Raw genomic sequence first — 19,996 nt, 5'->3', positions numbered from 1 at the left:
GACCCTCAGTAATAGGTCCAACTAGATATGAATGGTTTGTCACTTGCGTGATTCCACCTGGGTGCCCATGCTTATTCTGATCTTCACGATACAGCTAAAGTGAAAATTCTCTTTCTGCTTTACTTTTGTGAAATATTTCAGGTCATTCAGAACAGTGTCGTCTAACATTCTCAGTCAATGAAAGATCTTAAACCCTGCACAAAATGATATAGCTTCCTCGCAATAAGAAGTATGGTTTGAACCACAATGTGAACACCAGAAGCAGCTCAGGTGCCCAGGGGGATCTAGGTAAGCGACAAACCGTTTACAAATGCTTCAACCCCTTTCTTGAGGAAGGCACCAGGGAACTTCTAGCACCATAACCAATGCAGCAAAATGCAGTGGTTATGGTGCCTACAATGCTCCTCTCACTGATTACATGCCGTTCTGCTGGTTTGCTCTCTTTGGGCATTTAAGAGATACGGTGTTGGTTCAAAGTTTTAAATCCCTCTCGTTACTAAGATAAACATTAATAAACATTAATAATTCTGAACATAGAACCAAAGAGTAACAAAAACTCCCATGAGTAATGTTCTCATACAGAACGCTTACTCAATAAAATCAGAGTTTAGAAGAATTGGCACAGCAACAGAAAATGTTAGAGCAGAACTGGAAAACTTTGCCAACTCAGGTATTTACCCAGCCTCGGTAAGTTTGCCTAAATTGTACAACTTCCTCATTATTATCTGAATTTTTAACAAACAGGTGGATGTAAAAACAGACAGATACGCAAACACATAAAATTACACTGAATTCAGCAATTGAACTGTTTGTCAGAGCAACACACAGTAAAAAAAATTGAAGGTAATAAATATCTCATGCACGTCTCATGCACAGAAATCTTCAGGTCATGTGCTATCACTTGGGTCATTTCACACAGGTTTTGCCGAGGTTCTGCTTTTAGCTTTTGAAAAATATATGTGAAAATAGGACCATCGCCACATGATCACCACAAACTGCTCCCTCAAAGCTTACTGGAATAGAGCTGAATGCTGCACAGGCCAGAAAAACCATTTGGCATGTGATTTCTTTACATTCATAGTTTCTCTGAATTTCTTAAATCCAGTTCCTCCATTCATGGGTCTCTTTGTGCACTAAAACAGCCTACAGCTATGAAAGGATGGTGATCAGAAATATGCATGCATACAGACATACTTTCACACACATACAAAGTCACTCACACAAAAAAGCATAGCAGACATCACACAGACTCAAATACATTCATATGTGCACACACCTACATATACATACATTCATACATATAAATACTCATATCTATATATATATATATATACATACATTGACACAGTAACAAGGTTTATATTATGTTGACATTTTGGAAATACTGCAATCTTTAAACACTCAAAGCACTATAACCTCTATATTCCACTATAGTGGTTAATAGTGCCAGGAGTGGCTTGGCGCTATCCGGGCATCATCTAACAAACTGTTTTAGTACTTATTAGGCACCTGTGCTGCTTCTAATAATTTTTTTTTATGAGAGCTGGAGGATCCAGATGTCAATTTCCTTTTAAGAAAGGCGAAAAAGAATTGGGGGCACACCCGAAACATGCATTTCGCAGGAATGGTGCTGCCGTAGTGACCAAAATTCATTCCTAATACAGGTTAAAGAACAGCGCACACGTAAAAACACATCTTTTACATTTTATCAGCAAACGAATATGGGTATTCAGTGCCATCTTATGGCCTACACTAATTCCAACATGGGAGACAAAAAATAAATAGTGCTAGACCTAAATAAGTAAAATTGCATTATAATAATCTTTTGTGAGAGCATTATGAAAATATATAATGCAATAAATGTGATAAACCCCAAAGGAAATCTGGGCTGGATTTTCACAATAATTTTCATAGAGCAGATACATGATTCATGCATTGTGAGTAGATACATAAAAGCACTATCACTTTAATAGTTTAGTATTGACACCGCATTTTTTAAGGTTTATCACATTTATTGCATTATATATACTCACAATGCTCTTACAATAGATTAATTAAATACACTTCAGCTTATTGAGCACTATTTAATCCGTCTCCTATGTTTGAATTAGTGTAGGAGCCACAGATATTGGGGTACTGTGAAGTAGTGGTGGGCTTAACACAATATGGCCATACGAGACAGATTTAGGTAATAAATCTCACAACCTGTCCAACCCCCCACCAGACCACCAGCTGCAATGTCACAGTTCAGGGTCTTTGTACATTATGTAGAGTCCCAATACAGTGACAGTACCCCTTTAAAATGCAATCTCTGACACTGCTGCTTTGTAGATTTTTTCCAGCTAAGACATTTTGGCCAAAGTTTTCTATTTACTATTTAGTGAAAAGATAGATGTTTGCTTTCCACAGAAAAAAAAAACTTGATATTTTTCAGACCTTATAATGCCCAAACTCATTATTTAACCCCTTAAGGACACATGACATGTGTGACATGTCATGATTCCCTTTTATTCCAGAAGTTTGGTCCTTAAGGGGTTAAAGGGACACTCCAGGCACCCAGACCACTTCTGCCCATTGGAGTGGTCTGGGTGCCAGCTCCCACCACCCTTAACCCTGCAAGAGTAATTATTGCAGTTTTTATAAACCACTAGAGGGACTTCTGTGTTCTTAGAACACAAAAGGGCTTTAACCCCTTAAGGACACATGACATGTGTGACATGTCAGGATTCCCTTTTATTCCAGAAGTTTGGTCCTTAAGGGGTTAAACGACACTGGACGTCCTCACGGTTTGCATGAGGACCTCCAGCGTTGCCGGAATCCCCATAGGAAAGCACTGAATAAGGCTTTCCTATGGGGAGTTCTAATGCGTGCGCTCGCGGCTCCGCCGGCTGACCTAATGCGCAATGGCCGCGTGTGCGCATTAGACCTTCCCATATGAAAGCACTATTCAATGCTTTCCGATGGGGATTCCGGCGACGCTGGAGGTCCACATGCATAGTGTGAGGACATCCAGCGTCGTTAAAAACACTTTTCGTGTTACAAGAACACGGAGGTCCCTCTAGTGGCTGTCTGATAGACAGCCACTAGAGGAGGACTTAACCCTGCAAGGTAATTATTGCAGTTTAGAAAAACTGCAATAATTATAGTTGCAGGGTTAAGGGTGGTGGGAGTTGGCACCCAGATCACTCCAATGGGCAGAAGTGGTCTGGATGCCCGAAGTGGTCTGGGTGCCTTTAAGTGCCTTTCTCAGTATCTGCAAGAATTGATACCTGACCTCTGTATCAGGCTATCACTGTGTATTGTATGCACACACACAGACTGAAGATTTCCACTAATGTGTTAAGATATATTTCAAGACAGAAGGAAAAGCATATAATTCACACAAGACTTTCTTTAATACAATATTAATGTAAACTGGAAAAAAAAAAAAAAATTTCTATAAAAAAGTTTTTTCTATAAACTAAAACATTCACAGACTGTTATCAGTGTGCACGAATCAAAAGACATTAAAACAATGCCTAGTTCTTATCTAAAACTAAATTGTCAGAAGGGGTGAGCAGAATTCTGAACTGCAGTAACTGCTGTATGTAAGCAAAAAATGCAGTGTAAAAATGTAATGCTGGCAGTATCATTTTGTTATTGGATGAACTCAAACAATTTAGGGGAGCAATGCTAATCTGGGAAAATACATTGGAGATAGTGAACACAATAGCATTTGTCATAGGGCTATAAGCAAAGTTCTAAAATCAAAGTAATCACTATGGAAACCAATAATATGTTTCTGTTTATTACATCGGTTACCATGGTGACTGTCCCCACTTTTAGAACTTTACCTCGACGTTGCTTTTTTTTCTTTTTTAAGAACTTTTTATATATAATGTCCTTATTAGTGGCACAGACAGGGACTCTCCTGTTTGTATAGATAACGATGCCAGGAACATCCGCTGTGAGAGTGCAACCCACATACACAAAAGTAGAATTAGTTTCTGTTGCTTTTTTATTTCCAATGCCGCTAGCACAGCATCAGCACTTCCAGTAAAACAAAACCAACTATTTCCCTGTTCCAGTCATTGTACAGACAGAGAAAAATGCCTATGCCAAACTGGTTAGTCAGGTGTGTTCTGCTCATGTGGTTGCAAACTCTCACAGTGAATATAAACGAGACTGTTATACTGAAAGGGGTGGGGGGCTAGGAAGGGGTTTAGCCAGAGTATCACATGGCAGATGAAAGGATAAAATAGATACTTTAGAAAAGTGTATTAGGAATTGTATCATGTGATGAATCCAGAACATGCCTAGATTTCCTGGCGGTCCACCAGCCTTACCCTAGCCCAGAGTAAGCAACCTTCTTCTCTCCAGATGTTGTGGACTACAACGCCCACAATGCATCTGGAGTCCTAAGGTTTTCCTACCCTTGCCCTAGCAGCCTGTACTCACTACCCCCTGGGGAGCTTGATATCTTTCTCTCCAAACTTTCTCTGAATATGTTAAGGTGAGCCCTGGGCAGCGAAGCTCTGAGACAGGTAGCTGATTAGTAAGGTAAGTGGCACTCACCCACTCTGAGGAAGAGCACCACGCTGAACATGGCCAGTAAGGTGGGCACCACGACCCCCAGGAAGGTGGAGAGTTTTTTAGTCCGTGGACTCTTCCCGTGGGTAGCCGTGGCTCTATGGCTGGAGGGCTCCTCCGTGGAGATGCTGGAGAGGCGGTAGTTGAGCAGGGCGCTCCTCTCATCCATGGTGCCGGACCAGGCTGTACAGACCGGGCTTCTACCTACTGTCTGCTCATTGAAACTTCCCGAAACAGCACCACCTTCTCCAGCTGTCAACTCCCCCCGGCAGGCGGGGATGTCCTTTCCCCAACCCCGTGATCAGCCGTATACTCCCTGCCCGGAATATCCCCTTTCACTCACAGCAGCCGCCACCTACATTCTCACCATGGTACAGCCCATCGCATCACACTATAGTCCCCCAGCCCGGACCAATGCCACCTACAGGAGGGGACAGAGCACTGCCGGGCTGTCATTACAGCACCCACGTGTGAGCTGTACACACAGAGCGGCCACGTGACGGAGACACATAGTGTGAGAACACCGGGAGACCCCGACCTAGCTGGGGCCAGTGCCAGCGGGAAACATAGCCTGGGGGGGGGGGGGGAGTAACACGGGCAGAATGAATGGTCCTGGGAATAAAGTGATTACAGACACTCACTGTGCTATAGAACTTTTGATAACTTTGGTTTTAAAGGGACACTCCAGGCACCCAGACCACTTGTGCCCATTGGAGTGGTCTGGGTGCCAACTCCCACTACCCTTAACCCTGCAAGTGTAATATTGCAGTTTTCATAAACTGCAATAATCACCTTGCAGGGTTAAGTCCTCCTCTAGCGGCTGTCTACCAGACAGCCACTAGAGGTCACTTCCGTGTTCATAGAACATGAAAAGTGTTTTAAAACGACGCTGGACGTCCTCACGCCATGTGAGGACCTCCAGCGTCGCCGAAATCAACCATAGGAAAGCATTGTATAATACTTTCCTATGGGGAGATCTACTGCGCGGCCATTGCCGCACATGTGCATTAGGTCTCCCCCCCGCTCGCGCATGCGCATTAGGTCTCCCCCGCCGACGAGGAGCATAGGCGGAGCCTGACCAGTGCCGAGGGACATCAGTCGCTGGACTCCGGTAAGTCACTGAAGGGGTATTAACCCCTTCAGCAACTTGGGATAGGGGTGAGAGGTAGAGGGGCACTAGAGGGTCCTGCAGTGCCAGGAAAACGAATATGTTTCCCTGGCACTGGAGAATCCCTTTAAGCAATGTGTCATGTCTACCTGGTGTACTCTAAATGCAACCAGATTGACTTCAGGAATAGTACAGTCCCTATTTTGGTCCCAAATCCCTCTGTCCCTCTTTTCTATCCTAATGTCCCTCTTTTTTAGAAGCACCATATTTTTGGTGTGTCTGAATCTATAACAGAGTTCCACAGCAACAATACAGTAATATGTTTTAAACTACAGTACACTAAATGTGTTCAGAAATCAGTCTGTGGATATAAGATACATTGTTCTTCTTATAAAATACATTTTAGTTGAATAACTTATTTGTAAGTCACCTAAAATTTCTCATAACAGCCCCGCCACTGGACACCTTACAACTCACACCTAAAATTAATGCGTACCTCTTCCTCCATTTGAAATGTTGGGTGGCATGGGAATGTGAGAGCTTGAAGGCAGTCTCTATAAGTATGCATAACTGTAATCTACAGCTGGCAAACAATTAGATATATTAGGGTAGAAATGTGCACACCTCTCAGGCGAGGCTGTAACCGTGGCTAAATACCCTTACTGAAGCGTGCATTGCTCCAAAATGTAAGTTTGGCCACTGTTCTAGAAGACTGTGTTAAGAAATAAAACATAAGCAAAGCACTCTATTTCTTAGATCTCTATCGCACTACAATATTTTGGCATATTACACCTGCTCTGAAAATGCCTTTCTCAAAATAATGTGCAAATAAAAAATGCTTAAAGAATAATAAAAGTCCCAGTTGTGCCCTATTTCTCCTTTATGTTTTTAGCCAAATTCATGCAGATTCATATGCATCACATTTGCGCCAAAGGCTGAAATGATTCACAAAAGGATGCTTCTAATAAAATACTCCAACAAGCAAAACTGGAGAATGGTTATGCTCTCCATTAATCATGTAGTAAAAAAAAGAACAGTTTTAATCCATTACAATTGAAATTTAAAACCAAATAACTACTGTTTTTCCCCAAAAATAAGACCGAGTCTTATACTAATTTTTCCCTCGAAAAACGCACTAAGGCTTATATTCGGGGGAAGACGTGTGCTAGAAAGCAGGACTACGTTCGGGGGAATTCCCTCGAAGATAGACCAGTTCACTGTGGCATGAAATCCTACACATCTATGTTCGGGGAAACTTTTACGAAAATAGATTAGCTTACTTGCTAATAGAATACCGCAAACCTATGTTAGGAGAAACTTCCCCGAACATTGATTAGTTTACTCGCGAATGGAATCTTGCGTATATATGTTTGGGGAAACTTCCCCGAAAATAGATTAGTTTACTTGCGAATCAATGTTCGGGGAAAATTCCCCGAACATAGATTAGAGAACTAGTGATTAGCAACTCTGGCTTATTTTTGGGGTAGGGTTTATATTAGAAGCATCCCCTGAAAATAAGCTAGGGCTTATTTTCGGGGGAAGTCTTATTTGCAGGGAAACTCAGTATCTATACAACATTTGCAACAAATTTCCCAGACATAAATACCCAGGTTTGGTGCACATTGTAAAACCAAACTAACTATATTTAGAAAAAAAAGTTACTCATAACCCTGTTTAAATGGGCAGGGAAATTTATCTTCTCTGGAAATTATAATGACACCCCTCACCCACACTTAGCGTTCATGAAATAGTTGACCCTTACATGGGTGCCATTAGGCACTTTCTCTATATCTGGTCTCCACCATACAGCTAAATAGGAAGTTTTTATTCTGCTTTAGCAATATCTGACCTTTCTAATCCTTCTATACACATGTAGACAAGGGCATGTCTGGTACTAGGGTACAATGTAGTTCTTCTAAAACTCAAAACTTCTTTGACTACGATGGTATCCATTCTCAGATGCTGTATATCTAATAACTATAACACAAAGTTCTGACTGGCTTTGAATAATGTTGAACTCTGTTCACGCAATTATTGTTGCAAGAAGTACAGTTAAAAATGTCCGTTAGCAATCATGACCTCTAGCCTAACAATACCCTAAGTACCAAAAAGCCTAGCCAATACCCTTTTGGCATAATAGGCATAGCAACCTTCACACGCTGCGGACTGCAACTGCCATCATTCTCAGTCAAGCTTTCTTTAGCTGAGCATTATGTTAGCTTTATTCAACAGAAGTCTTCAACAATAAAAAAAAAAAAAAAAACTGCTACAAAATGAACAATTCTGAATTTAACAACGATGAAAAGGCCAACCTCCGGAGTGACTAAGGAGGGGGGAGCATGACTACTTACCCCAAGGAGTTGGCATGGTAACTAAATTGGTTACAATGTTGGTGACAGAGCTAGGTACCGGGAATTCTGGGAGAACTCACCAGACGACTGGAGCACAGCCAAGGGATCCTGGTGGTGCTTTTTTCCTGCTCACCTTCCCTTTAGGTCTTGGGACTTAATTGTTGGTTATTTGTTTGTGTTTTTGTTTTCTTCTTTTGTCACAGCTGCTGGGTTTCCTACGCCAGCGAAGTTATTCATGGGACACTGACGGGCTTGGGGAGTCACAGCCAGATTTGGTGGTCACAAATGACAGGCTGAAGATGCTCTGGTTTAAAAGTTATAATGTGAGCTGTCTGCTTAGTGGTTGTTTGCTGGTTGTCAAGAAATAAAGCTGTGGCCATTGCCCTGACCCACTAAAATGGTGTGTTAATTATTGGTGGGAGGGGGTAACCTAAATGGTTTATGGAGGACTCAGCAATCATGGTGCTGCTTTAAAATAAATGCTGTTAGGATGTGCAGTATTTAGATATTGTCATTCTGAAAAAAAATCTGAAATAACCAGCACAAAATATAACAAAAATATAATTTGTAATGGTGGAATGGCTCTAATATTTATACATCAGGTAAGGGTATTGAGGGAAAAACACTGTGGGACCTTGGGAGACCCATGTCAGGTGTGTTAAATCACACAGTGTAACACATGCTTTTTTTTTTTAATCAGACTCCCTATCACACAACAGGCTGACATCACCATGTGTCAGGAGGACTGAGAGAAAGAGTAGTGTTAGTGCATCTCACACTGGACAATTAACTCATACTCAAGTACTTCAGTCAGTATAATGGCAGGCGGTCACACATGCTGTGGCATGACATGCTCCTTTTAAGGATGGGTATGCCATCTCTGATGCTAATTGAGTCACAGAGACACATCTCTATCATCCCTGCCCTCCCCTTCCCTTTCTCAATTTCAAACCTGCCAGACTTAGCAAGTCTACCATGTCCTCCTGTTCTGCATCTGAAAAATAACAGTGGTTTGTATGTACGTGCAACTTCACACACAAAAAAAACCAAACAGCTATATAAGGAAGTAATACTAGTGGGGAACTACCAGGGAATGTCAGATTTGTGCTTACTATGGTTTAAAGTGAAAACAAATCATCTATTAGATTACCTGAAGGGCCAACTGCGCCCTGCTCTAGGAAATCACCCACAGTATGTGCTGGGCTTGGTACAGAGGGAAGGCGGGTACAGGAAACAATTTGCAAGTGAAAGTGAAAAATGATTCTACTTAAAAAGGAGAGTGCAAACTGGTACTGTGTGTCAGCCCATAGAGCCACGTAAAGACCAAAGAAAATGTATGGCCTTGTCAGAGGAGGGTTTTATTTTACTATTTCACAACAGGTTCCTAGAATGTTGACAGAAATGAAAGAGGAATTGAAGTAAACCGTGAGCTTAAAACAAATGTTTTGAAGGAAGCAGCACAATACAGCTGGGTTTACAGAGAATGGTTAGTTAGTTATAAGTGCTTTTTAAAATGTATGCTGAGAATTTAAACATTCATCCTGCTTGAGCCTCTCCTCAAGAACAAACAGAATATCTACAGGTGTAAGTGAAATAGTTTATTCATGCTCTACCTACATAAAGTACATTTCACAAATCATGGTAAGCCCATATACAGTACAGAAAGCTATAATACTCACAGTGTGATGTGCATTTAACCCCTTAAGGGCAGAGGCAATTGTACAAGTTTTGATCAAAATAAAACCTAGAATTTTAGCTATATGCTATAATTGAACTCTTTCATATTAATTGCACCCACACTTATATATCATTTTGTTCAGGAGAAACAGGGCTTTTATTTCACACTAAATATTTATATATGAAACATAATTAATTTTTTTGTATCCATTGAATAAGCAACTGTCACAATTGCATATACATTAAAGTGGCACTGTTGGGGACTTTGCAAGGTCAACCAACCACCAAGTGGCACCGTGTGGGGACTTTGCAAGGTCAACCAACAGTTACATCGCAGCTGGAGGTACAGTGGCCGGGGGGAAGAGGGACAGATAAAGGTTAGATGTACCTGAACCTGTCCCTACTTTGTCTCGGTATATATCTTGACTTGGTTGGAATTTCCGTTGAATTCCAACACAGTCAAAATAAGTATTCTATAAAAAGGGAGGTGACAGTGCCACTTTAACCCATTAATATGCTGGAGATTTTCCTAGCATAATTTATATATTAAATCAGATTTTTTTTTTCATGAATTTGACCTTATCATCCACTTGTTTTCATGACAGATTCACTTTGGAATGTATTGACTGATACATAAGTAGATTGTCTGGTTTATCCAGTATGAAACTATGATATTTCCATTTAACCATATCAGTCAATAAATCTAACAACTTTACAAATAATGTATAAACAAGGAACTTAAACAAAACATCACACCAGTCAGCCATTAGATCATTCAATAAGTGAAATGTGGGGACTTTCACATTTTTGTCAAAACATAACCTCTGCAAGAGTTCTTGTTATTATGTCTTGCACAGAAGCACTTTAAAGGAACACTACAAGTGCCATAACCAATATAGTGGTCTAGTGGTTATGGTGCCAAGGGTGCCCCATGCCCCACAATGTAAGTGTTATGGTACTTTTTAGCAGTAAACCAAAATGTTTAAATGTCTATCTGTTCCTGTCCAAATTAATAAAATTGAATTGCGTATATACGCTGAAGTAATTAAGTCTGACACACAAGGCTCAGGTTAAAATAACTTCGAGAAAATTTATTGGCAAGTAAGTAAAAAGCGGGCGCGCAGGCCCTTTTAAGAGGCATTTTACGTCATCATTGATTATTAGAATATCAGCAAATAAACATCATTAATTGGATTAATTGTTAAGTGTCGGGATTAGTGTCCTCCTATCAATATTATTAATTGGCTCAAAAACTAAGTGGTCAGTCCCGTGCCCACCCACCAAGAGGTGGGATTGTTCCGGACACGGGTGGGGACAAGGGGGTCTTGAGCGTCATTTTACACGGTCGGTGATCTCAGGCCTCGTGGCCAGGTGCAAGGTCTCTTATGAATAGAACATTTCATTACTACTGTGTTCTCATGGCCTTCAAATTATACTATGTTGCAAGTTAAGGAAAAGTCAGCAATTCCTGTGTTAATCATGTCTTTATAGAAAATACAGTCTTTGTCTATTGTATTAGATGTGCTGGGAAATTCTGTCATGTAAGGTAGTTTTAAAATGAACAAGTTAGGTTATGAGGACAAAATGGAGGATTGAAGAAGTCAGGTTAGGAGGACAAAATGGAGGATTGTCACAGTATAAAGTTAAAATGGAGTTAGTGCAATAATTCAATACAAGTACAATAAAGATTTTTAATAATCCCACATCAGTCCCCCCTATGAAATGTTAGATTCTAAGAGATAAAAACTTTATTAAGTTAGTATCAGGAAGACGTGTTAACCCAAAGGCACAGAAACCCCGTGGCCGCTAGCTAGGTGTTAATGCAAAGTGCAAGACTGTCCCTAGATCTGACCCTGATAGGCTAACTCATCCGTCAGTACGGCTCTCGAACACTTCACACCCATGGGTGTCCCATGGCAGCTAACCCACCACTTCTCCACACGGGGCCTTTACCATTCACTGACAGATGCTGTCCCTAAGCTAGTCCCTTCCTAGAATTCCTGCACTTTATCAACCAAAGGGATTGTTTGCAGCGGCAGACAGGGTGAGTTGATGTCTTGGAAATCTTGGTCATCAACTTCGAGATGGGTGAAAGTGGGTGCCGCTTGGTCAACAGTCTTCATGAGGGACTTTCTCAGACATGGGAGGATGCAGCAAAAGAGAAGAGCAAAGATAAAAAGAAAAATTAGTAAAGCCATACCAATGTGCATTAAAGCCTTTTGCCATCCTGTCATCCAACCAAACCATCTTTCCCAGGGATCTTTTATCCCAGAATTCCTTTTTAACTCTTCAGACAGGTCATTTAATTTCTCTATGGCTAATGTAACTTTACCATTAGGGCCTGTGTTTTCTGGGATATAGGTACAACATGTCATGGTGTCGGGCAAAATTTTACAAACCCCTCCTTTTTCGGCTAAGATCATATCTAGGGCCATTCTATTCTGGAAAGCCATTTGGGATGTGGCCTGCAACTGTTCGGCCAATCCCTAGAGGGCGTCTCTGGTATAATTAACAAAACGCTGTTGATTATAATAAATGTAATTTATCCAACTTAAATTCTTGTTTGTGGTAACTATGGCAAAAAGTGATTCAAATCCTGCAGCAACTTCATCTCTTGCTTTAAACTCATTGGGCACCCCCCTAGGCACTCCAATGGCATCAATATACACATGAGGATCAAAACTTCCTTTCACTGGGGCGTCACGCTTAACCTTAGTGTGCCTGGACTCATGGGTGACGAGGTGTGTGTCAGAGATGATATGTATAGGCATAATGGCTTTAGCCAGAGTACACTCCCCCCACCACTCTTTGTCCATTCTGGATCTTAGCTGTAAATCCCCACACAACCAGTTAATATCCCCTAATGACCTGGTGTGGAACTGCAACAAGTTCATAGAGACATTTCTGTAGGTAGCACAATACCCCTTAGAGAAGTTACCCAAGAATTTACCAATTCCATCATAATTAGCATAACAAGTGTAATTACCTTTATACACGGTAATACCATCTGGGGGTTTGACATCCTTGGTTAGGAGAGGATACTCCTTTGTCCATGCAATACATATGGACCTGTTAAAATTATAGTGATAGGCAAAAAGGCTTAAAACACATTCCTCTACATCTACTGGCAGGATTAGAGGTACAGTACCCAGGTGAGGCCGGGCACCGCCACACACATAGCATGCGGTCTTATTATGCTTATTAGCATTATATTTCATCCATTCTAACCATAAATTTACATCATTAAAACCTGTTTCAGCGGCCATGGTATCTTCAAAGGTGGGGTTAGCAATGGCCATCATGTCTTGAAAGGTCTGGATATGAGGTTTTAATGGGTTAGGGACCATATGGGTGGCCCCTTGCCACTCAGAAGAGTTGCACATATCTTTTAGGTAGAAATGCCCTAATTTACGGTAGGAACCCTTTTTCCAATACATTCCCATCACATACTGGTCTGCATCCGTGGGGCTGGGATGCTCAATGTTAAGGATTAATTTCATTGGTGTACCCCCCCCAGGCTTTCTCAAAGTCATTCTCTGGAGAAGGGATCTACCATGATCATCTACTTTAGATAAGGCACTTTTTGGTTTGTAACCCCAGGCAGGCCCGGCATTCCATCCCGCCGCCCCCCAATGGTTACAATTGTGCCCCCATTGCTTGTCAACTACACAAACATATGGGTCTTTTGAATGAGGGATATCTCTATAGATACTCTGGATTTGTGACGTGGGAAATGGGCATTCTACAATATCACAGTAATCAAAGGTATAAGTAGCCACATGGGTGCACGATGAATTATACCAGAAGGTGTACCCGCTAACATCTTTGGTGATGGCTACTTGCTGGGCCTTTATGAGGCTAATTAAGGAGAAGGTGTACCAGAGGTACATGCTTGTGCGGTATCTGCTTCCTCTGGGGCAGGAGATTTCTTGCAGTGGGAAGCGTGGATCCAATTTGGCCTACCGGCCAGTTTGACGGAGGTTGCGGTAATCAGGAGAACTTGGAATGGACCGTCAAATCTTGGTTCCAGGGTATTTTTCCGCACAAACTTCTTGACCAGAACCCAATCTCCGGGAAGCAGGTTATGGGTACCTGTATCCAAATCGGGATCTGGAATTGAAGAGAAAACTTGGGCATGTATTTTGTCTAAGGCATTTGCAAGTTCAGTTACATAGTCTACTAAAACATCTGATTGGAGCTGTAACTGCTGCGGATAATAACAACCTAGTCTGGGTGCTGTCCCAAATAGAATCTCATATGGGGACAGTGAATGCTTCCCTCTAGGTGTGTGCCTAACACTAAATAAAGCTATTGACAGGCTTTCTGGCCAGGGCATTTTTGTTTCTTGTGACATTTTTAACATTCTGGCTTTTAGAGTGCCATTCATGCGCTCTACTTTACCACTACTTTGTGGGTGGTAAGGGGTGTGGAAGGCTAGAGTCACCCCTAGAGCAGTCCAAATTTCTTTAGTCACTGTCGCTGTGAAAGCTGGGCCTTGATCACTTTCAATGACTTCTGGGAGTCCGAACCTACATACTATCTCTGTAAGTAGGCGTCTTGCGGTTGTTTTTGCAGTGATATTGGCCACTGGGTAGGCCTCTGGCCATCCTGAGAACATGTCCACTATGACTAGTGCATATTCATGGGGCCCACTCTTGGGCATTTGGATGTGGTCAATTTGAATTCGCTGGAAGGGGTACATGGGCTTTGCCAGGTGTTTTGCAGGCACCTTGATTGGTCTTCCTGGATTGCATTTTGCACAAATGACACAGGCCTTACAGAAGCTGCTGATCAATGTTGTGATTCCGGGTGCTTCATAATACTTCTGTATGAGGGCGGCCATCAATTCCTTTGACAGGTGTGCAGGCCCATGTGCCCATTGGACAACTGCTGGATATAAATTTTTGGGAAGACAAAATTTGAAGTTGTTGTAATATACTCCGTCCTTTTGGACAGCTCCTTTCTTTTTCCATTTCTGGATTTCTTCAGGAGTGACTGCAGCTTGCTGTTCTCGCAAAATTCGCAAATCAGTAGGAAGAGTTTGCAGAGCAAAAATAGGGACTTCTTCTTCTTCTTGTCCGGACACTTCTTCATCCACTTCCTGCAGATCCCTGGCTGCTAGCTTAGCAGCCTGATCAGCCAAATGGTTGCCCTTTGCTTCATCTGTATCCAATTTCCCATGGGCCTTTACCTTAAAAACGGCCACTTCTTTAGGGAGTAGGAGGGCATCCATTAGCTCCTTGATTGCAGTACTATGCTTGACTGGTGTACCGGCGGTGGTAAGAAATCCTCTTGTCTTCCAAATTAGGCCGAAGTCATGTGCCACGCCCAGAGCATATCTTGAATCTGTATAGATGTTGGCACGTTTTCCTTCGGAAATTTTGCATGCTGAAGTCAGAGCCTGTAATTCAGCTTCTTGCGCAGACATTGCTGGCGGTAAGGGTGATGATTTGATAACTTCATCTGTTGTGGTTACGGCATATCCTGTATGATATCTTCCTTCTTCATCAGCATATCTTGAACCGTCCACAAACAGGGTAAAATCTGGATCTGGTAACGGATTCTCATGCACAGTTGGTAGGTGCACTGTCTCCATTTTCATCTGTTCAAAACAGTCATGAGGTGTTTCAGGGTCATAATCATTCACTATGACCAGATCTTGAAATTCTTTTTCTAGGAAGTGGCGTGGCCATGCTTCCAGAAGGTCAGTTGTTGGGTATTTGACAATACCATTTTCCTGTAGCTGTTCTTCATCCATGGTGGCCCATAGCTTCGCCATGGGCCCAAGATCATTCCATGACCTTGTCTTCAATTTGGTAACAGGAATATGTGGGATAGCAGTATCCCAATGGCGGTAGAGGTAGTTGAGTTGTTGAGGTAGTTGGACCAAGACCATGCTATTGCCTTCAGAGTCACAATAGAAATCTTGAGCAGTGAGCTTTACATCAGTCCAGTGGTAAAGCTCATCTTCATAGCAAGGTTCAGGAGTAATGTTCGGCTTGTACCACATGGTACAGAAGGCGTAATCCGGGCCTTCACAAAGAGGTGTCTCATCTTCATAAAATGTCAAATGTGGATGCATGACTTTCTTGATACATCCACAGAGCAGGTAAATGTAGGTTTCATCCGTGATAAATCCATAATAGATACCCCCCTCAGGGAGTGGAAGAAGAGTGGACGGGTTAAGAACTTGACATCTTTGGATGGAAATGTTGTCAGGCAGAAGAAGATGGCACTGTAGGCGTAGGTGTCTGGCTGGAGACACGTGCTTGAGTTGGACTTGGTTGATGATGGCAGAAATGTCATGAGGGGCCAAAACAACCAGAGGGTGGCCAAGGACCAGGTCTGAGGTTCTTTCTATGAGCTCTCTTGCAGCAAAAACAGCCCTGAGACAGGAAGGAGTCCCTTTGGCCACAATGTCCAGTTGACATGAGAAATATCCAATAGGCCTCTGGCGGCCTCTTAAGTCATTAGTTTGGGTGAGAACTCCTGTTGCATGGCCTTGTCTTTCAGAGACAAATAATTTGAAAGGTTTGGAGTAGTCAGGTAGGCCCAAGGCAGGAGCAGAAGCAATGGCACGTTTTAGAGCATTGAAATTGTCCAGAGCTTCATTGGTCAAACAGAATGGGTCAGACTTAAGAGCATCATAGAGAGGTTGCATAAGCAGAGAGGCTTCTGGGATCCATGCTCTGCAGTAGGAAATGAGGCCTAGGAAGGCATGAAGAGACTTTGAAGTCCTTGGAGGTGGAATGTCCAGTACAGCTCTTACCCGGTCCCGAGTAAGATGTCTAGTACCTTGAGATAGGCAATGTCCAAGGAAAATTACTGAAGGTTGGCAGAATTGGAGCTTGATGAGCAAAGCTTTACATCCTTGTTCTGCCAAATAGCAAAGGAGACTAATTGAGCATTTTTCAGTAGTGGGTATATCATCTCCACAGAGCAACAAATCATCCACATACTGGAGCAGAACAACTTCTGGGTGCTCGGCTTGCCATGGGTCAAGGATGGTGGCCATGGCCTTTGCAAATTGACTTGGAGAATTTTGTGCCCCTTGGGGCATGACAGTCCAGGTATACTGTTGCATCTCATGGGTGAAAGCAAACAGGTATTGGCAGGAGGGGTCCAGTGGGACACTGAAAAAAGCATTGGCTAGGTCAATGACTGTGAAAAAATTTGCAGATGGTGGGACTCCAGAGAGCAGAGTATGGGGGTTTGGTACAAGAGGGGTGTCCAGGACAGTAGCTTCATTGACAGCACGGAGATCCTGAACCATCCTGTACTTCTCTGGCTCACCTTTTGGAGTTTTCTTTTTCACAGGGAATAATGGGGTGTTGCATTCAGATTTACATTTTACCAGGGCACCCTTCTCCAAGAGTGCCTTGATGTGGATAGAAATGGCAGCAGCCTGTGCTGGTTTTAATGGATATTGTGGCTTTCTTGGTAACTTAGCTCCTGGAATAAGCTTTACCACCACAGGGGGAACATTTAGGTGACCTATGTCCTCTGGGCCTGAGGACCATAACTTGGCGGGCACCTGTGTTTTTAATACCTCTGGGAAATTGGACCTTAATTCTGTTGCTTCCTCACGGGGCTTTTCTAAATGCAGCATCAGAGGCAAGGAGCACAAGGCTGAGGTGTCTGATTCAGATAGAGGTGTGGACATTTCTACCTGCCCATCCGGGGTGAAGGTGATGGATGCTTGCAGGCGTGAGAGAACATCAGCACCTAACAGGTTAATTGGGCATGTGGAGGATACCACAAAGCGAGCAAGCAGGCTAGAACCAACTCGTAGTGGAGTTGTTAAAGGGCTATGTCTCGGCTGGCCATCCACTCCAACACAAGAGACATCAATATTTGACAGAAAAGATGGGTCTGGCAGGTCTTGTTCTCGCAGAACACTACGGGCTGCACCTGTGTCAACAAGAAATGTGGTAGGGTGGCCTTCAATGGGCAAAGTCACTGTGGCAAGTGGCCCCCCCTTATCCCCTGTAGACACTGCCATGACAGGGGTCACAGACACAGGCTTGCCAATTTCCTATTCATCGGGTTCCTCAACTATTGGAACCTCTTTTTCGGCCTTAGTGGCCAGGGCAGGCCTGGATGGCTTTCTTGGCTCTCTTTTGGGTTCCGGGCAATCACTTTTAAAATGCCCTTTAGCCTTGCAATTAAAGCAGAAACCATCCTCTGGTCTGGTGCCCCTGGGAACAGGGGTACTGCGTGATACCATAAGAGGAGCAGAGCTTGGCCTTCTGGGGGTCTGGGCAGATTCTAGGCCCCTAGCAACTAAAAGCAGGGTATCCAGGGGAACAACCTTATATTCAGGGCGTGCAGCAATAATTCCCTTGCGTATAGAGTCTTTAACACCTTGGACAAACGCACCGGACAGCATTTGTGAATGAATCTTGTCAGTAAGATCAAACCCCAAATCTGTAAACATTTGATACAGTCTTGCATGAAACCTTTCCACTGATTCTCCTTTATCTTGCATAACATCAGTAAGGCCAGCAGCCTGATCTGCAAGTTTGTCCTTAGCCCATTCTCTTAATTGGGTGCAAAAGGTTACCCCGGAGGGGTAATCAACATCACTGGAAAGCAGATCTGCATGGCCCAATATGCATCCCCTGCTTTAATAGCACAAATGCTGAGTAGATCACGCCATGCGGCGGAATAAGTCTTTTGAATTTGAACTATCCCTCGGTAAAAGGGCATAGGCTGCTTTTCTGGGTCAGGGAGTGATTTCATTAGAGCACTAGCTTGAGTGGGGTTGAAAGCAACATACTTAGGAGGGGCCCGTTCTCCCCGACCCTTGTGGCCGAAGGGGTCATCGATAGAACGATGAGCTGAGGCTCCCGCAGCAACCTCCGATGAGACATGGGATACCCTGTCCTCCTCTTCGTCATCGAATTCTATGATATTGGCTCTCTTACGTGGTGCAGGGCCCGCGTGAGGTGAAAGGATCGGGGGTTGGGAAGGAGCCCCAGATGCAGGGGTGGCTAGCGAGTCATAACCTGGGGACAGGTAGTCACCGGGGATTACCGGCATCAGGGCTGAACTGGGGGCCGCCATATTGGAGGCGGGAAAAGGAGTTGCATTAGGATTAAGGGAAGAAGTGGCGGCCATGTTCGATATGGGCACTTCCGGGGCAGACTGAGCCGGACTGGGCATGACCGGAACCTGGGGAGTGGCTTGGGGAAAGGGAGGGTAACCGGGGTAGGGCAGGGCCATGGGATATGGGAAGGGGTAGGGCCAGGCAGGGGAGGGCAGAAGAGTAGGGTGGGTAGGTACATTTAAGGAGGTAGGGTATTGGACTGGGGTGGAGCCGGTTATGGGAGGAGACAGGACGGGATTGGTAGGGATGGGTGTAGAAGGAGGAGTCGGAGCAAGGGAGAGAGGGGTAGTTAGTTGGGCGGATGCTGATGGGAGGGGATTAGCTATGGAGAGGGATTGCAGGGAGGAAATGGTAGATGAAATGTTAGGATTAGGCATGGAAGGTAGCGTGGGGATGGATGAGGATGATGGGACTGTTAGAGACGGGGAAGGGGTAAAGAAAGATCCATCAGAATTCAGGACCGGGCAGACAGGGGAGGTGATGGGATGGGATTCGGGAGGATTGGGAGTGGGGAACATGGTCAGCTGGCTATCACCTACTGCTGACTGAACCTTGGGGATAGACATCCCCTGGGCGCCATTTTGGGGCGCTGGCTGAGGGTAAACCCCAGCAACACAATTCTTATGGTACACAAACAATTTCACACCTTTGTGATTTATCTCTTCCTCAACCCAACCTTCTAACTGAATAGCCTTCGCTACTCTGTACCATGCTTCAGCAGTCTTTAATAAATCATTATCTGTAAGCTTGCCTTTCATTTCTGCCAGTAACTTACGCCAACTTTCTGGTTGCAATCTTCCACATGTCGGTACAGCAATTTTACATACTTTTGCAATCTTTTCAACACCTTTAACCATCTCCTCACCCTCTCTGTTTTCTACCAAATCACATGCTAACCAGCCCTTACTGGGCTTACCTAAATCCTGTCCCATAGTCCCTTTACCCCTATACCAGCGTCCTAGATATAGAGAGAGAGAGAGAAAATTGAACAGGAACGTCTACAATGCTCGACTGCCACCCGAGAACCGTGGGACTTTCTCAGGTGCGTCTTCCCAAAACGTAGACTAGTCACTGAATCCGCCTACCCGGGGTGGTAGACACGGATTGGAGCGAGGTGAGAAGTGTGTGACCAATCACTTCTCTTTTAAGAGGAATGGGAGTGGATAGTATAATAATATAGAA

The 19,996-nt window shown here is 43.5% G+C and overlaps 1 protein-coding gene across 2 annotated transcripts in view; it reads right to left on the bottom strand.

Annotated features, from left to right (window-relative positions):
* LOC134586902 (solute carrier family 12 member 9-like) overlaps positions 1–4,870 on the bottom strand; it is a 242,339-nt gene extending 237,469 nt beyond the window's left edge. For both annotated transcript variants that reach the window (XR_010086599.1, XM_063442839.1), the window contains exon 1: positions 4,555–4,870. Coding sequence is in view for 1 of the 2 variants with exons in the window: in XM_063442839.1 (XP_063298909.1) it covers positions 4,555–4,738 (184 nt within the window). In the remaining variant the exon portion in view is untranslated. The remainder of the gene's footprint in view (positions 1–4,554) is intronic.
* Positions 4,871–19,996: the final 15,126 nt, after the last annotated feature.

This window comes from Pelobates fuscus, chromosome 2, assembly GCF_036172605.1.
Source record: "Pelobates fuscus isolate aPelFus1 chromosome 2, aPelFus1.pri, whole genome shotgun sequence".
NCBI lineage: Eukaryota > Metazoa > Chordata > Amphibia > Anura > Pelobatidae > Pelobates > Pelobates fuscus.
The sequence above is the reverse complement of the archived record's forward strand: the minus strand, read 5'-3'. Positions and strand labels throughout refer to the sequence as shown.